The sequence below is a fragment of the Spodoptera frugiperda genome, chromosome 6 (assembly GCF_023101765.2).
Source record: "Spodoptera frugiperda isolate SF20-4 chromosome 6, AGI-APGP_CSIRO_Sfru_2.0, whole genome shotgun sequence".
NCBI classification, from domain to species: domain Eukaryota; kingdom Metazoa; phylum Arthropoda; class Insecta; order Lepidoptera; family Noctuidae; genus Spodoptera; species Spodoptera frugiperda.
The window spans coordinates 8,348,924-8,363,564 of NC_064217.1; the positions used below are offsets into that span (position 1 = coordinate 8,348,924).

General features: G+C 37.3%; 1 protein-coding gene across 1 annotated transcript; it reads right to left on the bottom strand.

Annotated features, from left to right (window-relative positions):
• Positions 1 to 206: 206 nt before the first annotated feature.
• Positions 207 to 14,588, bottom strand: LOC118267861 (cilia- and flagella-associated protein 61-like). Its single transcript, XM_035582107.2, has 28 exons — positions 14,382 to 14,588; positions 13,762 to 13,896; positions 13,443 to 13,600; positions 13,067 to 13,205; positions 12,533 to 12,668; positions 11,718 to 11,878; positions 11,397 to 11,466; positions 11,062 to 11,312; positions 10,664 to 10,770; positions 10,156 to 10,273; positions 9,680 to 9,791; positions 9,347 to 9,417; positions 8,739 to 8,912; positions 8,105 to 8,330; positions 7,580 to 7,698; positions 7,061 to 7,189; positions 6,412 to 6,606; positions 5,823 to 5,951; positions 5,314 to 5,483; positions 4,865 to 5,019; positions 4,424 to 4,622; positions 3,808 to 3,977; positions 3,306 to 3,430; positions 2,713 to 2,890; positions 2,198 to 2,368; positions 1,809 to 1,919; positions 1,324 to 1,392; positions 207 to 442 (listed from the first exon to the last, which is right to left on the bottom strand). Exons 1-28 carry the CDS (start codon positions 14,525 to 14,527, stop codon positions 221 to 223), a joined length of 4,146 nt encoding a protein of 1,381 aa, XP_035438000.2. The 5' UTR covers positions 14,528 to 14,588; the 3' UTR covers positions 207 to 220.
• Positions 14,589 to 14,641: the final 53 nt, after the last annotated feature.

A 14,641-nucleotide genomic window follows, 5' to 3' on the forward strand; every position in this document is an offset into this window, starting at 1 on the left:
CGAGACACAATGTGTTTTCTATTGTTGTATTTTATACAAGAGTTTACATACCAGAGGTTAAGGTTGGTAGGCGCTGCTGGTTGCACAACGACTGAAGCCTATGTTCAGCAGTGGACGTCTTACGGCTGATATGATGATAAAAATAAAACTACATTTAATATCAATGAATTTATTTATAAAACAACAACAATTAAACTAGATAAGAATACAATAAAAAGGTTTAAAGTATCATTTCAGAGACGCGTCTCTTAGCTTTCTTCATTATAAATGGATTGTTGTCAAGGTCGTATTCATAATGCCCTACCTTACCCGGTTGTAAGTACATAGGTAGGAGTATATCGTGTTGAGTCAGCCAATCTATCAAGAACTCCGTCAGCGCTTCTATGTGAGAGGAATTCTCGAAACCTCTTTGCATTTCCAACTTGGATTCCAATGTGATTGTCTGTAATATTAAAGAAATAAAATATAAACAGGATATCCCAAAACCGACCGATTTAGATGACCCTTTTATGACTGCTCTGAGAATAGATGTATTTTCTGTCAAGGTTTTTGAAACCGAGTATATGGAATGGGCCCAAATAAAACACCTCAATAATAAAAAAATAATGTGGTTTAGTTAGGCTTTTTTTAAAGGGTCATCATCCAGTGGCACCTCCCGCCTTGGGCGAGGCGAGAGGGAGTGTCAGACTCTTACTGACTAATATCCACCCAGTTCCTACTCCTGCTTTTCGTGCCGGAGCCCCGGTAACCCCGCTTTGTAAGTCGCAGCTCCGGATGGCTCAGTTAGGCTATTCTGTAACTTTCAATTCAAAAGATCGAAGTGAACTGGATCCCGGTCCACCATGTCAATAGTTGTGAGAATAATCTCGACCAATGACGGGCGAGAATACGACCGAGTTCACTTTAAAAGTTCGAATTGACAGTTACAGAATAGTCTCACATTATGATTTCGGTATCGAACACAATATTATTAGGTTTGATGTTTTTTTATTAGTTACAACTAGATTGTAATCAGGACTTGTGTCTGATGAATTACGATAAAGTCACCCGTTTACCTTGGGTCAGACCACCAGGTTTAAGATGATGTTACCTGGTCATCGTCTTGGAAAACAAAAAAGGCTGCTATCGTACCTACCTACACATACATTTCGATTGCTCCTGCTATAAATCCTATAGCAATTACGACGATTACGAATGTGCTCCGTGCGGAAATCCAAATCCGAATCCGACGGGTGCATTAGCAGTCAGCATTTAAAAAAATATATGTCCAATATTCTAACAAATTCTACCAATTGAACATTAAAATATTATTTAAGACTCTACCCTATTGCGAGTCCATTTCGCAGCAGCCCGACACAACGCTTCTTTGAGTGTAAGTTCGCTGGATCGACCCTGTAATATTAGAAGAAAGGTAAAATCATTAAATAATGTACTCAAAATCCCAAGAGATTCTACTTCTGGACTATAGGCACTCCTCTCAGTGGCGTAACTATAGGGTGGCAAGCCGGCAAAATGCCAAGGGCCCCGGGCCGGGAGGGGCCCCAGTAGAAAAATTATCATCTGAACTATTATTTTTTATATTGGGAAGAAGGGCTCATCCAACGAATTTGCCGCGGGCCCCGAACGGTATCGTTACGCCACTGACTCCTCTACATAAGTTTGGGCACTTAGGAACTTGTGAGGCAGGTTGAGCATCGCAGTATCTATAAAAGTTGCCATGGAGTTTCTAAATTAGTTATACCCATACTTAATAATTGTATTTGTGACGTGATTTTAAAGGAAGGTGACTATGTCCAAAAATTACATACCTTGGGGTACAACTGTTTGATCATAGCGAAAAGATCGTCGGCGTGGTCGTGGTACAAAAAGAATGCCCACGACGAACGGAAGAATTCATAGAAGTCATCCAATCTGTTCGCCTGATGGAATATATCAATAAAATTATTTCAATGTATTGATGTTAATCATAATGTGAGTAAATTAGTTCTCATATTTTCTTCAACTGTGGCTAATTTAAAATTGACATGCTACGTCCAGGCAATTTAAATAAAAATGAACTCGACAAGCATCATACCCTATGTTCTATAATGATTTGTTGCATAGGCTTGTCCTTGGCTTTGGTCACGGCATTTAGAAAGCGATCTACTCTTCAGTCTATCAATATGTATTAAGTACAATATATCAAAAATTCACTTACCATATATCTCAAGTGCATATTATTTAGCTCAGAAGCCGGTCGTCCATAAAGATATTTAAAGTTTTCTAACGAATAATTTCCTAGACATAAGCAGGTAATACCATCAACAACAAATTCTTTGTTCAGGTGCATCTTAAAGTAACCTGTCTTGTAAGTCTCGAACACATATCCCTGTTAGAAAATAATATTAAATTGTATTAAAAGCATGATCGATATTTTTTCGCGATACGTAGATGGTACTACTATCGAGTTAGATCGGCTAAAATTGGATGTCAACTTTTCAAATTCTAATAGTGTTTAGACATATATGCATATGATCGACAGCTATAAATTGTTCCACAAAATATGTATCGACTGAGCATTTTATTATTTGATTAGTATTTCCAGCTTTTACACTCTTTTTATATCGAACAGTAGATATACTTAAAACAAACTATGGTACTTCACTAATAACACCGTTTAAACTAAACAGATTAAAATAATAACATCTAACAGTAAATTTTATAGATACTAACATTATATGCCAATGATTGCACATAATTGTGAGGCGTCTTCAAACCTGGCGAGCGGACTTCCAAGTATTTGAGCCCTCCGGGTAGGACACAATGCATGACCTTGGGTTTGTTTAGTGCTAACAACGACATTTCTGGTCTCGCATAGTCACTCAAATGTAGAGGTCCAGCGCGTCGTAGCCTATGATGATTTAGATATTTTATTGTTTGAATGAGATCATAAAGTATTTCGCAGTTCAGGATATAATAAGGGAAGGGGAGACCCTTTGTTGCAATGGGATGTAATAATCCTAGAAATTAATTTAAGTGTTCTGTATGTCATAAAAAAAGCCGAGGCATTTTCTATATTTTTTCTTTTTTTAAAAAAGGGTTGCTCCACACTTGGATTTTCTCTTGTATCGTGGATGCTTTTACAAACACATAAGTTCACATTCATATGATCAGACCCAGAACAACAATTTGTAGATCACACTAAAGTTGCTCCGTGGGGGAATCGAACCCACTACACATTGCACGTTATTTGCATTGCATTTATTATTAACATAGCATATCAATTTGTTTTAAAGTTGTACCCTTTACAAGTAGGTAATACTTACGATACTGATGACCGGTTAAAAGCTCTAGGGAAGCTTATATATTCTGCTTGAGGCCACTTCTGTGAAAATGGTTCTGTCGTCTCCGTAAATAACGGGTCTAATTGCTTCCTTATTTGAATGCCCAACTATAACAAAAATAAAATGCTTGTGTGATAAATATTGTGGACGAGTTTAATGTCCAATCCAAATATAACTCATCAGTCCAATGGCTATAATTAAGAAGCAATCCTAGTCCAAAATCTTTGGATAGCTCTTTGTTTTTCGTGAGTTTACCGGGGCTCCGGCTTAACAACCAGAAGTAGAAACGGGGTAATTTTTATTCAGTAAGAGTCTGACATTCCTTCTCGCCTTGCCCAAAGCGAGGGAGGTCATTTTATGATTTTATACCATTAAAAAATAACAGAAACTTAATACAACTAAACAAAAATCAATCACAATATAAATTATGTCATATCTTATAAAGTATAGATAAAAAGGAAAAGGTATGAAATATGCAACTAACCTTTTCTCCAATCTCTGTACTATCGTAGTATTTATGGCTTCGTGCATCAGCGTAGTACCGTTTATGGTACCTTGTGCAAGGGCCCGCCGCGAATACATACGGGTCTAATGTGCGACACTCATAGTCTATTACTACACCACCGTCATAAGCTAATCCGCTCTTGTGAATGGCTAGAAGAAATAGAAAAACATGAGAACCAGAGAATTCAAAGCCAATCATGACAGGGGACTGAATACTCTCTGGCCCAACCACTACCCAGAAGATACAAGACATTAAGTCAAGTCATTAGGAATTTACTTTATTAAAGAGCTACATTATTTTTGCAACAAATGCTTTCTATAAAAATTAAAAATAGTACCTACTAAATATTATAGAACTCTCAATAATTCAAGAGTATATATCACACAAAAAGAAACTAAGGAACATAACATGAACCCCCCAGGATCAAAAATTTCTTTTTAGATAGTGGTAAACAGTGAGGAGTGGAAGGAGGCTAGGTAGCCTTAGCCCTGTAGTGAGACGATCATGACTGAAATCTAAACTAATTTAGGTGATAGTAAGGGACTGCCCTCAAAATAGAGGTTTTACGGATAAAGATTCAAGCAAGTATATTTACCAATAAACGCTCTCATATTAACTCCAATTCTTCCGTAATAGAACAACGCACTGCACTCCAAGTTCAAGTAATCAGCATAAGACAAGAAATCTGCATGTGTTATGACATCTTCGACAGTCACCTTCCATGATTTAAAGTAATAAGACCGGTAGACTTTCACCTTTAGACTATCCAAAACTTCGATTACTGTTTGGTCCACCTAAACAAAATAGATAATTATAAAATTTAAATATTATATGAGATATATTGACTATCGTGATGGATGACAATTGATCAGTGTGAAAAAGCCATGCTTTGGCACGAATGGGCTGGCTCGGCCGCAGTGACACTACGGCCTCACAGAAAACCGACGTGAAACAACGCTTGCGTTGTGTTTCGTTGTACGAGTGAGGTTACCGGAGGCCCATTCAACTCAGAGTTATAGCAAAATGTCTGACTTACAGTTACATTATCAAAAACAGGTACTCTTGTCTTTTCAGGATGTTCTGGAGGGAAAGGCTCGATGAATATTATATTTTCTGGACGAATTTTGGTATCCAAGAGTGCATTGACACATAAGTATGCGTGAATTGTTGAGCCATACACTATCACTTTCTCTAGAACGATAAAAATAAAAGTTTAATTTTTATTATTTCATAGGTAAGTCAGCAGTAAACAAACATGATTTCAATATAAAGTCAAAAGTCATATTAATATTATATAAATCGTGATCATTCATTTTTAAATCAGCAACCACATATTGTACTTACAATCCTCAAAAAGGGTGAAGACATCCAAACTACATGCTATTATTTACAAAAAATCAATAGATAAGATCAATTGCTTTATATTTTTCGCATAACGACCATTAATCAACTGAAAGCCTTAAGATTTCTTAACATAATACGTACTAGAATCGTCATCAGCAAATTTTTTAACGTAATCCAAAGCTTTATTCGCTTCACCAACGGAGTTGATTATAAACACGTTCTCCGGCGTTTCATCATTGGCTATTTGGATCTCTGTGTCACTGAACCTCGGCTTATCCAGAGGTATGTACGGCGTTGTAGTCAAATTATGTCTGTGTGTATAGAAACATGAAGAAACAAAGCAATAACTATCATACGGTATAACTATTCCACCTTCAAGAATAAGTACTTGTTGTAATGCTGGCAAAACGCTTATGCATTTGAATCTTTGGTGTTGTAGATGTCCATGGACGGTGCTGAGCGCTTGCCATAAAGTGATATGCAATTAAAAAGGCCGTCAACGCACCTGTGACTCCTCTGGTGTTGCGGGTGTCCGTGGGCGGCGCTGATCGCTTACCATCAGGTGACTCGTTTGCTCGTTTGCCTCCTATTCCATAATTAAAAAGAACGACTTCGTTCATAATAAAATTAAAATGAAACCTGAACCATACTTGTATTCCATATCTCTTTGTATCAAATGCACCATGTGATCAGGATGCTGGTACTGCTTACCAAAGAACAAAAACAGAAGATCGTAATAATAGCAGTTACCACTTGTCAATGTGATATATTTTTCTTGCCTGCAATTTTATGTGTAATAGGTACTTAATGAGTGATTCGGTATTTAGGATCAAACAACATATATTTCAGTCGAATTTGAAAAGAAAAGATTTAGCCATAATTGATGGGATGAGGCAAGGAACCTCGACACGTAGTAAAAATGTCTCTCTCATTGTTACTTTCACTCGCATTTTACATTCTTTGAATATTTGATGATGCACAATTACAATTAGCAAATAATGTATTGAATAATCATTAGCATTTCGTACTGTTAGACATAGGCCTTTCCAAAAATACATTAAACGAACTCGATATGCAACTCTTTATAGATATCTATCATCTGTCCATCTAGCTACGTAGAAGATTTCTTATTCTGCAAAACTTGATGCTATTAAACCTTGAAGTGTCTTATGTGTATCATTAGCAAAAATTTGCCTTCAACGCTTCTATCAGCAATCAAATTTAAATGAAAAAGCTTACAAATCCATTTCCATCAATGTTCCTTGGACGACATTCACGTAGTAGGAATAGGGTACGCATTTCAGGTATTTGTCGGTAGTGACATAGGATCGAAGAAACATAGACTCTGCTACCGGCTTGTTATGTTTTGTGTATGGCAAACCATTCGGCGATATTACGGTCACATTGTTAAACGTCAGATATGTGGCTGTTTTACTGAAATGAATAGAGTGGAAAAAATATATAGTGGCTTCGCTCGCGTTCCCGTGGGTAAAAGTGTAGTATCACCAAAGTCTAGTCATACCCTATCTATACCAAAATTCATCAACATCCGTTCAATGGTTTCAGCGTGATTAAAGGACAAACATCAAAACAAACAAACCTTCACATTTATAATATTAGTGTGATCATTTTGATTATGTATTTGCCTAATTTCACAGACAGACCAACTCATGGATCTATTTGTAACGTTTCAAAAGTGCCTGGTATGGTTTAACAGAAATATGTGAATTTGATTTCTGGAAAATGGAAGGAACGAGAGAACGACTGGAAAGAACGACTTTGATGATGAAGGTTATAAGAACATGATTACATGAGTATCGTACTTATAGGTACGTATAGTACAGATCTAGGTAATTAAATAGATATGGACAATAAGTAAATAACATACCTGAACAACAAACCGTTTAAGAACCCTAAAGCAGTAGCAGCAGCGCCAATGACTACGATGCGAGTATTTACTTCAGCTTTAGGTATCGTTGTAAACTTTCGTCCAATAAACCAGGTACTGAATGGTACTCTGTTAACATTTGTAGTCTTATAAGTCATCTTTTTGAACATTAAATATGTAGTTCCTTATTGCTGCCTCATTGGTTGAGTGGTCGCAAGGGCGACTGCCGAACAAGGGGTCTCGGGTTCGATTCCCGGGTCGTACAAAGCATTGCTGGGCTTTTTTCGGATTTTCGAAAATTTCTCAGTGGTAGCACGGAGTCTGGAATTGTGTCCAGGATAAGGCAATAGGCTCACCCCCTATTACATGGGACTTATAACACGAATGGTAAAAAGTGGGTGTACATTGTATTACGTGCCGTAATGTGCACCTCTGCCTACCCCTTCGGCGGTAAAAGGCGTGATGTTGTGTGTGTGTTCCTTATTGCTATTTTTATTAAACAAGCAAAAATATACGCACGTTTTCTCAGTGAAAACACTTATTTTTTTAAGTTCTGGAACAGCGTCGCAATCTATCTCAACGGTTCTTGGTGTTAAAGGTATCATTGAAGCTACTATAGAGTTGGCTTTGTGTATAGTCTACAAAATACGAATGAACTTAATTTCATAGGTACATACAGAAAAAAATTGCTGCTGCTCTAGCCTTATGTAGCCCAAACTAAATGTGGACTATTACCTAACTGTATTTAGGTATTTGATGATGATGAATTCAACTTAAATAATTATGGTAATATGCTCACCCCCTATTGCATAAGACTAACAACACAAATGGTGAAATGTCTGCCTCTGCTATCACGACTTCGACTCAAATTAAAATTTTATATACTGTCTATTATAGAAACACCCCAACATTGAACTCAGTAGGTAGTATGGGGTCTAATAATATGTCTAAAAGTATCAAATCCACTATTTCTTATCCTATAGAAAGTACCAAACATAATCTATATGTTAATATCAATTACATATAACATAGTTAAAAAATTACCCATTTATTTCTATAAGGCGTAAGCCACAACAGGGTATTATTTCCCGATAGCCTCATCATTTCTCTTGCAAAGAACCTGTAATGTGGCTCAAACACAGGATACACTATCGTGCATTTGACTGTGGCAAACCCAGCTTGTATTCCATTCCCCATGTAATGGTATTTGTGTATCTGATACGAATCCAGATTGTATCTTCCTCGTATGCAGTCAATTTGCTCTGCTGGCCTAGAAAATGATTGCATTTTATGAGGAGCAAATAAGACGAAAGAACTGCCCTCATTAAATCTCTAACTTTAGTTAACACTTTTATCAGAAAATTGTTTGCTAACTTCATGTAGGAGAATAATACTTCTGCATCAATAAGGCGGTTCAAGCGAAGTAACCATGGCGTTACACAAAACTGGCATGAAACAACGCTTGCGTTGTGTTTTGCCGTGCGAATCAGGTCCGTCACCACCTCAAAATACTAGCCACGCACTTGTAACTCTTCTGGTACCTATTACGAGTGTCTATGGGCAGCGCTGTTCACTTACCATCAGATGACTCGTATCCTCGTTTCCCTACATAGACCATTATAAAATTCAATAAGAGAATCTGTAGTTTATCTACCAAAATAAGACAATAAATACGTACTCTAGTATTCCCAGCCCGATAATATGCATTCCAGTAGTGAAAATATACGCAAGATTTTCTTTTTCTTTTATAGTATTTTCAATATGTGTTATAGTGTCCTTTGCTTCCGTATTTGCTAAGAGAATTGCTATCTCAGGAATGTCCATAATCTCTGCTTCACGAACACGTAATTTCCTTTATATGAAAATGATTTTAAAGAGGTAGGGACTTGTATCATTTAAGGTCTTATTATAACTTTCGTGAGACATACTAAATTAATTATTATGTTATTGGCTTACTTACGTAACTGTTTCAAAGGAACTCGACTTGCTTCAAGCCATTCTAAAGGATCATATTCATGGGCCGCATTCCGCGACAGACGTCACACGAAGCGACGACTGTCGCACTGTTACTGACTGTAGCAGTAAGTACTACTACTGTAGCAGCGCGACAGTTGCCGCGTTGTGTCGAGGAATGCTGCTCATGAATATGATCCTCTAGCATACGTGAGTATGCCGATAACATAATAATTAATCTACGCTCATTTTTAATATCGTCAATCTTTAAAATGGATTTTTGTGCAATAACTAGCTACAAAAAAGTGATATACTTATGAATATTTTACTAACCCTAAAACCGAACTCCTGTGTGCAATATACAACGAATATTCGCAGCAAATTTTCGGTTTCGCTGGTACAAACTGGAAATAATGGTCACTTAGTAATTCTACTAATTACTATAGTTAACATAATCTAAGAAGTCAACTTTGTCCTTGTATCGCAATACAACTTCTTATGAACGTCCTGAAACTTAACTTGACGTTGACTTCTTAGATAGATTATGCAGACTACAAGTCTCATACCGTAGGTACCGTAGTCAGGTACCTAGGTACATAGAGGACTACGAAGAAAAATTGTTAACATTATGTGAATAAGTATATGAAAGAACTATGCAATGCTTACACAAAAATGTTGTAATAAGGGAAAGGTCTTGTCAGCCGAAGGTACACGAATGATGCAGTAATCCAAATCTTTCAATAACTCAAAAGCGGCTTCCAGTAGATCGTAAGCGTACCTGGAAGGTTGAATTATTCAGTAATATTAGAACTTGATCATGGCGCTTGCAATAGTGCCGATAACAGAACAGTGATATCGGAAACTCATTAAAATAGATAAACATGGTAAATATCTCGTCTCAAGTTCTAATATTAGTGTTAGTGACCATGACAGTTTAAAAACTTATGATTATTCAGTATTTTGCTAAATATCAGTATACACCCCGCCTCCTCCCCCCGAAGTTAACATTAGTTTTACGTTTCTATGTATACAGCCCTGTATGTCTGTCTGTCTGTGACATCGTATCTCCAAAACGGACGGACCGATTATGATAATATACAGATGTATTTTTGGAAATGATATAAAAATTAGATTCAACTGACCTGTCATCAATATCGTCACGGATCGCAAACAGTTCTATAATAAAAGCATTCTCCGTTCCTTGATACGTCATGTTATCCTCGTCATCCAACTTTACAAATTTTCGCTTTGGTTTCAAAGCTGTAATTTTGGACGATTAAAGGTAAGCGTCTACAGACCCGCATCGCACGCATCGGGCGGATCGCACGCAACGGATTTTAGTTTGTCTTGTATAAAAACTCATACAACAGCGTCCATTGATCCGCACATCATCGGCAACGACTACATGCGATGCGTACCGATGACGTTATACGAAATGCCGATGCGAGTGAAAATGGTATCGACAATCCGATTGCTGATACTTGCGTCGGCAATCCGATGGCTGTCGAAAGTGGACACAGTCTAAATTTATCCGTTTGATGCTATCCGTCCGATGCGTACGATGCGGGTCTATGGACGCTTACCTTAATATTCTAAGACTGGGTTAGGCCGGTGTAAAAAACATGTGGAACTAAATTAAAATATGCTTACTTTTCTTAAAAGACAATGAATTACTTGAACTATTAAACATCTGATGCTGCTTAAGCAATAACGATTCTCTCACAAATGCACGTTTCGTTTTCAAAGATGGACGGGCTCTGAATGAAAATGGAAGTCATTAGTAAGTTCTTTTTATTTTTAAAGTATCTACACATTTTTTAACAAGTAAAGCTGAAGGGTTTTTTTGAACGCGCTAATCTCCGGAACTACTGGTCCGAATTAAATATTTGTTTATATGTTGGATAGTAAATTTATCAAGGAATGCTATAAGCTATGAAATATCACGCTACAATCCATCGGAGTCAAGCAGAGCGGGTGATATTAGTAGATAGTTTATTTATAAAATAAAAATTCAATAGGAAAAGTAAGGATTTTGTCATCATCCTTACATAATATTAAACGATTTTCCTTCATTTAAGTTGAACAGTGTGGTGTCAATGTTCACGATATCATAGTCAAAAGGGTCTTCATCCAACATTTCCACTACAGAAGCACATATAGATGGTACTGCAGGAGACTCCAGAATTTCTTGTTCGATTAATACTTCTGAATCAGCCTTTTCGAAACTCGTCTGAGATTCTTGCTCGACATTCACTTTACGTATATCCTTTTTCGACCTCATTGTATGATCTCCGTCTGCCTTTAAGAATTTTAGTTTATTTTGGTTTTATTATTGTGATTATTCTTAATACAAGACATTTTCAATTGTTCTGTTGATACTTACTTCTTTGTGTCTGTCGACATTTACTGTAGGACGCTGAAAAGGGCTCCACTGACCGCGCAAAATGGGGTCACTAAAATATGTAATATTATATATTATAGTTACTTAGTTGGTAAATACTATATTATTAGTATCAAAACCAATTTTTTTAAGAAATGAGTGTTTTTCGTTTGTTTGATCTACTTTCCACGTTAGAACAATCTAATATCTAACAAAACCAGCGAACAAATGGGTTTCCTTTGAAGGAACAACCCCTATAATTAATTATAATCTTATGTACTACCTACTACCTGATAACTAACCACATTCATAGTAAAATATTACCCAAAATCCGTGAGCAAAACGTTCTTTCTCTTATTCTGTTCCTTTTCAAGAGAAGTAGCAGTCTGCAGCCCATGAAACGGCTTTAATTCATAAGACGTCTGCAGTTTCTTATAGTTTATCTCTGTGTTCAAGCACATCACTGCTACTGCACGACCTTGGATCTGAAATCTCATGTTTTTCTGTTCTTCGAAGGGGTAGGCAGAGATGCATAGGTAATGGAAATCAATCTCCGTGTCCTAACTTCAACTTTTTCGTCAGTCATGTTTAATATACCTAACCTGCGGCGTCAACTGCCTACATGATCAAAGGAAAAAAGTAACCTGCATCGGCTCACCACTCTTCGACCCCCTAATAATCTCTGGACCCAAAAATTATAACAAAAATCGTTGCGACATACATCATTTATCCCGTGCGTGCGGCGCGTCGCGTTCCGCACGCGCCTCGAGCCATCGGACCACCACAGATGGGGTCCAGTAGGGCTGATACCTGATCGGAGCTGCGGACTACCTAGCGGGTTTACCGGGGCTCCGGCTCGAAAAGCAGGAGTAGGAACGGGGTTGTTTTTAGTCAGTAAGAGTCTGACACTCCCTCTCGCCTCGCCCAATGCGGGAGAAGACATTGGATGATTTTCCCCCTCAAAGAAAAAATGCATCATTTATAATACTACAATAAGGACACTCACTTCACTTCGCGACTGTAAATCTACTATTGACGCATTCATCAGATGGTCACCGAAACTAGGCCTGAACCTCTGTAGAACAAAAGGTACCTACTAGTCCTACTGTGTCTAGAGTTTAAATAAATGGAAAGCTTACGTCAGCAACAATAACTTTTCTATTAAATTCTGGATGGCGGCCAATTATTTCACTAATATAATATTCGCCATAAAGTTCCTTCAGACGAGGACATTTCTTGTCTAGTATTTCGACTATGTCGTCGTTATCTTCCTCCCTATAGAGAGAAATATAGTATATTGAAAAAGTAATAAGGTCTATTGACGCTTGAAATATTTGTAATGTGAAATCATTAGACACTTGTGATAGCTGAGAAGACTTTACGCCTCACACGCGCCATCTCATGAACGCAAAATCGAAAACGAAACGTGGACTAAAGATTTTCCACAAGAGGCCTTTAGACAGACACCGTATTATCCTTAAAGCAAACAAGACCTAGGCTACCCGGTTTCAACGGGGCACCACCAGACACGTCTGACCATATTGTGGAGGCGCCAAAAAATTTTAGATAGATCTAGTTGAAAATAAATATAGATAAGTTACAACTTTCAATCAGGAATACATCTGTAACTACAAAATCACCAGTGAAATTCAGGTAGAACTTAGGTAACTTACACGGCTCGTCGCATCTTCAACTTCGGACAGAAATCGATTCTTAGCGCCGTGTATAAGTAGTTACCGAAGCCTTCCTTAACCTTTGGTAGGTATTTTAAAATGTTGCGTTTCCTGAACGTTACAAATCTTGAAATAAGTTCTGTAATCAAGGAGTAAAGCTATTATGTGGGCGAGTATAGTAATGGAAGGTCATAATTGAATTTTGGTTTACGATAAATCCAACGCAGGTACTATGAGAGCGGTTACGGCACTCTGATTGGCCGTCTTGAACAAAACAACCAATCAGAGCGCTGAACGCGCTCTCCTTTCGATTAATTTAAACGTAAAGCAAACTCATACTAAGTCATACAAACACTCATATGTACACAGTACTTACCATCTGGACAAAATATGGGCACCACCAACACAATGTACAGTATGTAGCTGTCGTTTAAAAACACCGATATCAATGCTTCCTCTACGAAAACGTCAGTCACGGAGTCAACGCAGCACATGAAATGTATGAAAAGCGTGCTTCTTGATAGGTAATATCTCCTACAAAATGGAAAATAGAACATTCAACTACATTAATAAAGACGTAAGGTTCAAAATTGATTATAAAAGACAGAGGTATTGTACTTGATTATTTGCAAACATGACTGTATCAATGAAAACTGAACTTTACGTGTGCAAAATAAGGTTCGAATTTCACTAACCGATATAAATTCCTAATCCAATTTTCCCAGTCACTTGGGTCTACCCCAAGAACATTGGGATGGTCAGAAAGTGCCATGAATCCGATCACTTCTTTATTTTCATCCACCATACAAATTGATAGGGCTGAAAGTTCACTGAAAGTCAAACGAAATAATATATTTAAACTACTTATTCTTTAGAAGAACTGAAGATTCATGTGTGCAACCCGTAATTATACATTACAAATCACACTCAGACATAGAACATATATTTGGTTATCATACAAAAAATTGTTCCTTGCAGGAATCAAACGGAAGACACGGTACTTAGTCAATGTGTATCTAATATTTCTATCAACAGTCAGTTCCTTGATTGACCAGACAAGGTGAGAACATTTTATCGTTACGTATGTTTTCCCAAATCAAATTAAAACTCAAATTAAAACTCATTCCAAGTAGCAAAATGTCGGAGCTGCGGACAGTTTGCTACGGTTTACCGGGGCTCCGGCTCGACAAGCAGGAGTAGGAACGGAGTGGTTTTAACCAGTAAGAGTCTGACACTCTCTCGTCTCAGGAGAAGTCATTGGATGATTTTCTCCTTTAAAAAAAAGTACCAAAATGTGGTCCTAAGTGACACTCACATCAACGACCCAATATCAGGATCACAGAATAGATTTTCAGTGTGTTCTCGCTTCCAAATTAATTCAATGTCATGCTTATCACTCTCCACAGCCCTTCTGAACATTCGACCCTTAGAGCCCACCTTATAATCAAAGTAAATTGACATATTTATCTCTGTAACACTATTCTTTATATATAAAGAAAATATATGTACTTTCTAGTTATTCTAATGACACAAGTAAATTCACAGGGGTAATCTTGTAGGTCATGAAAAAAAGTC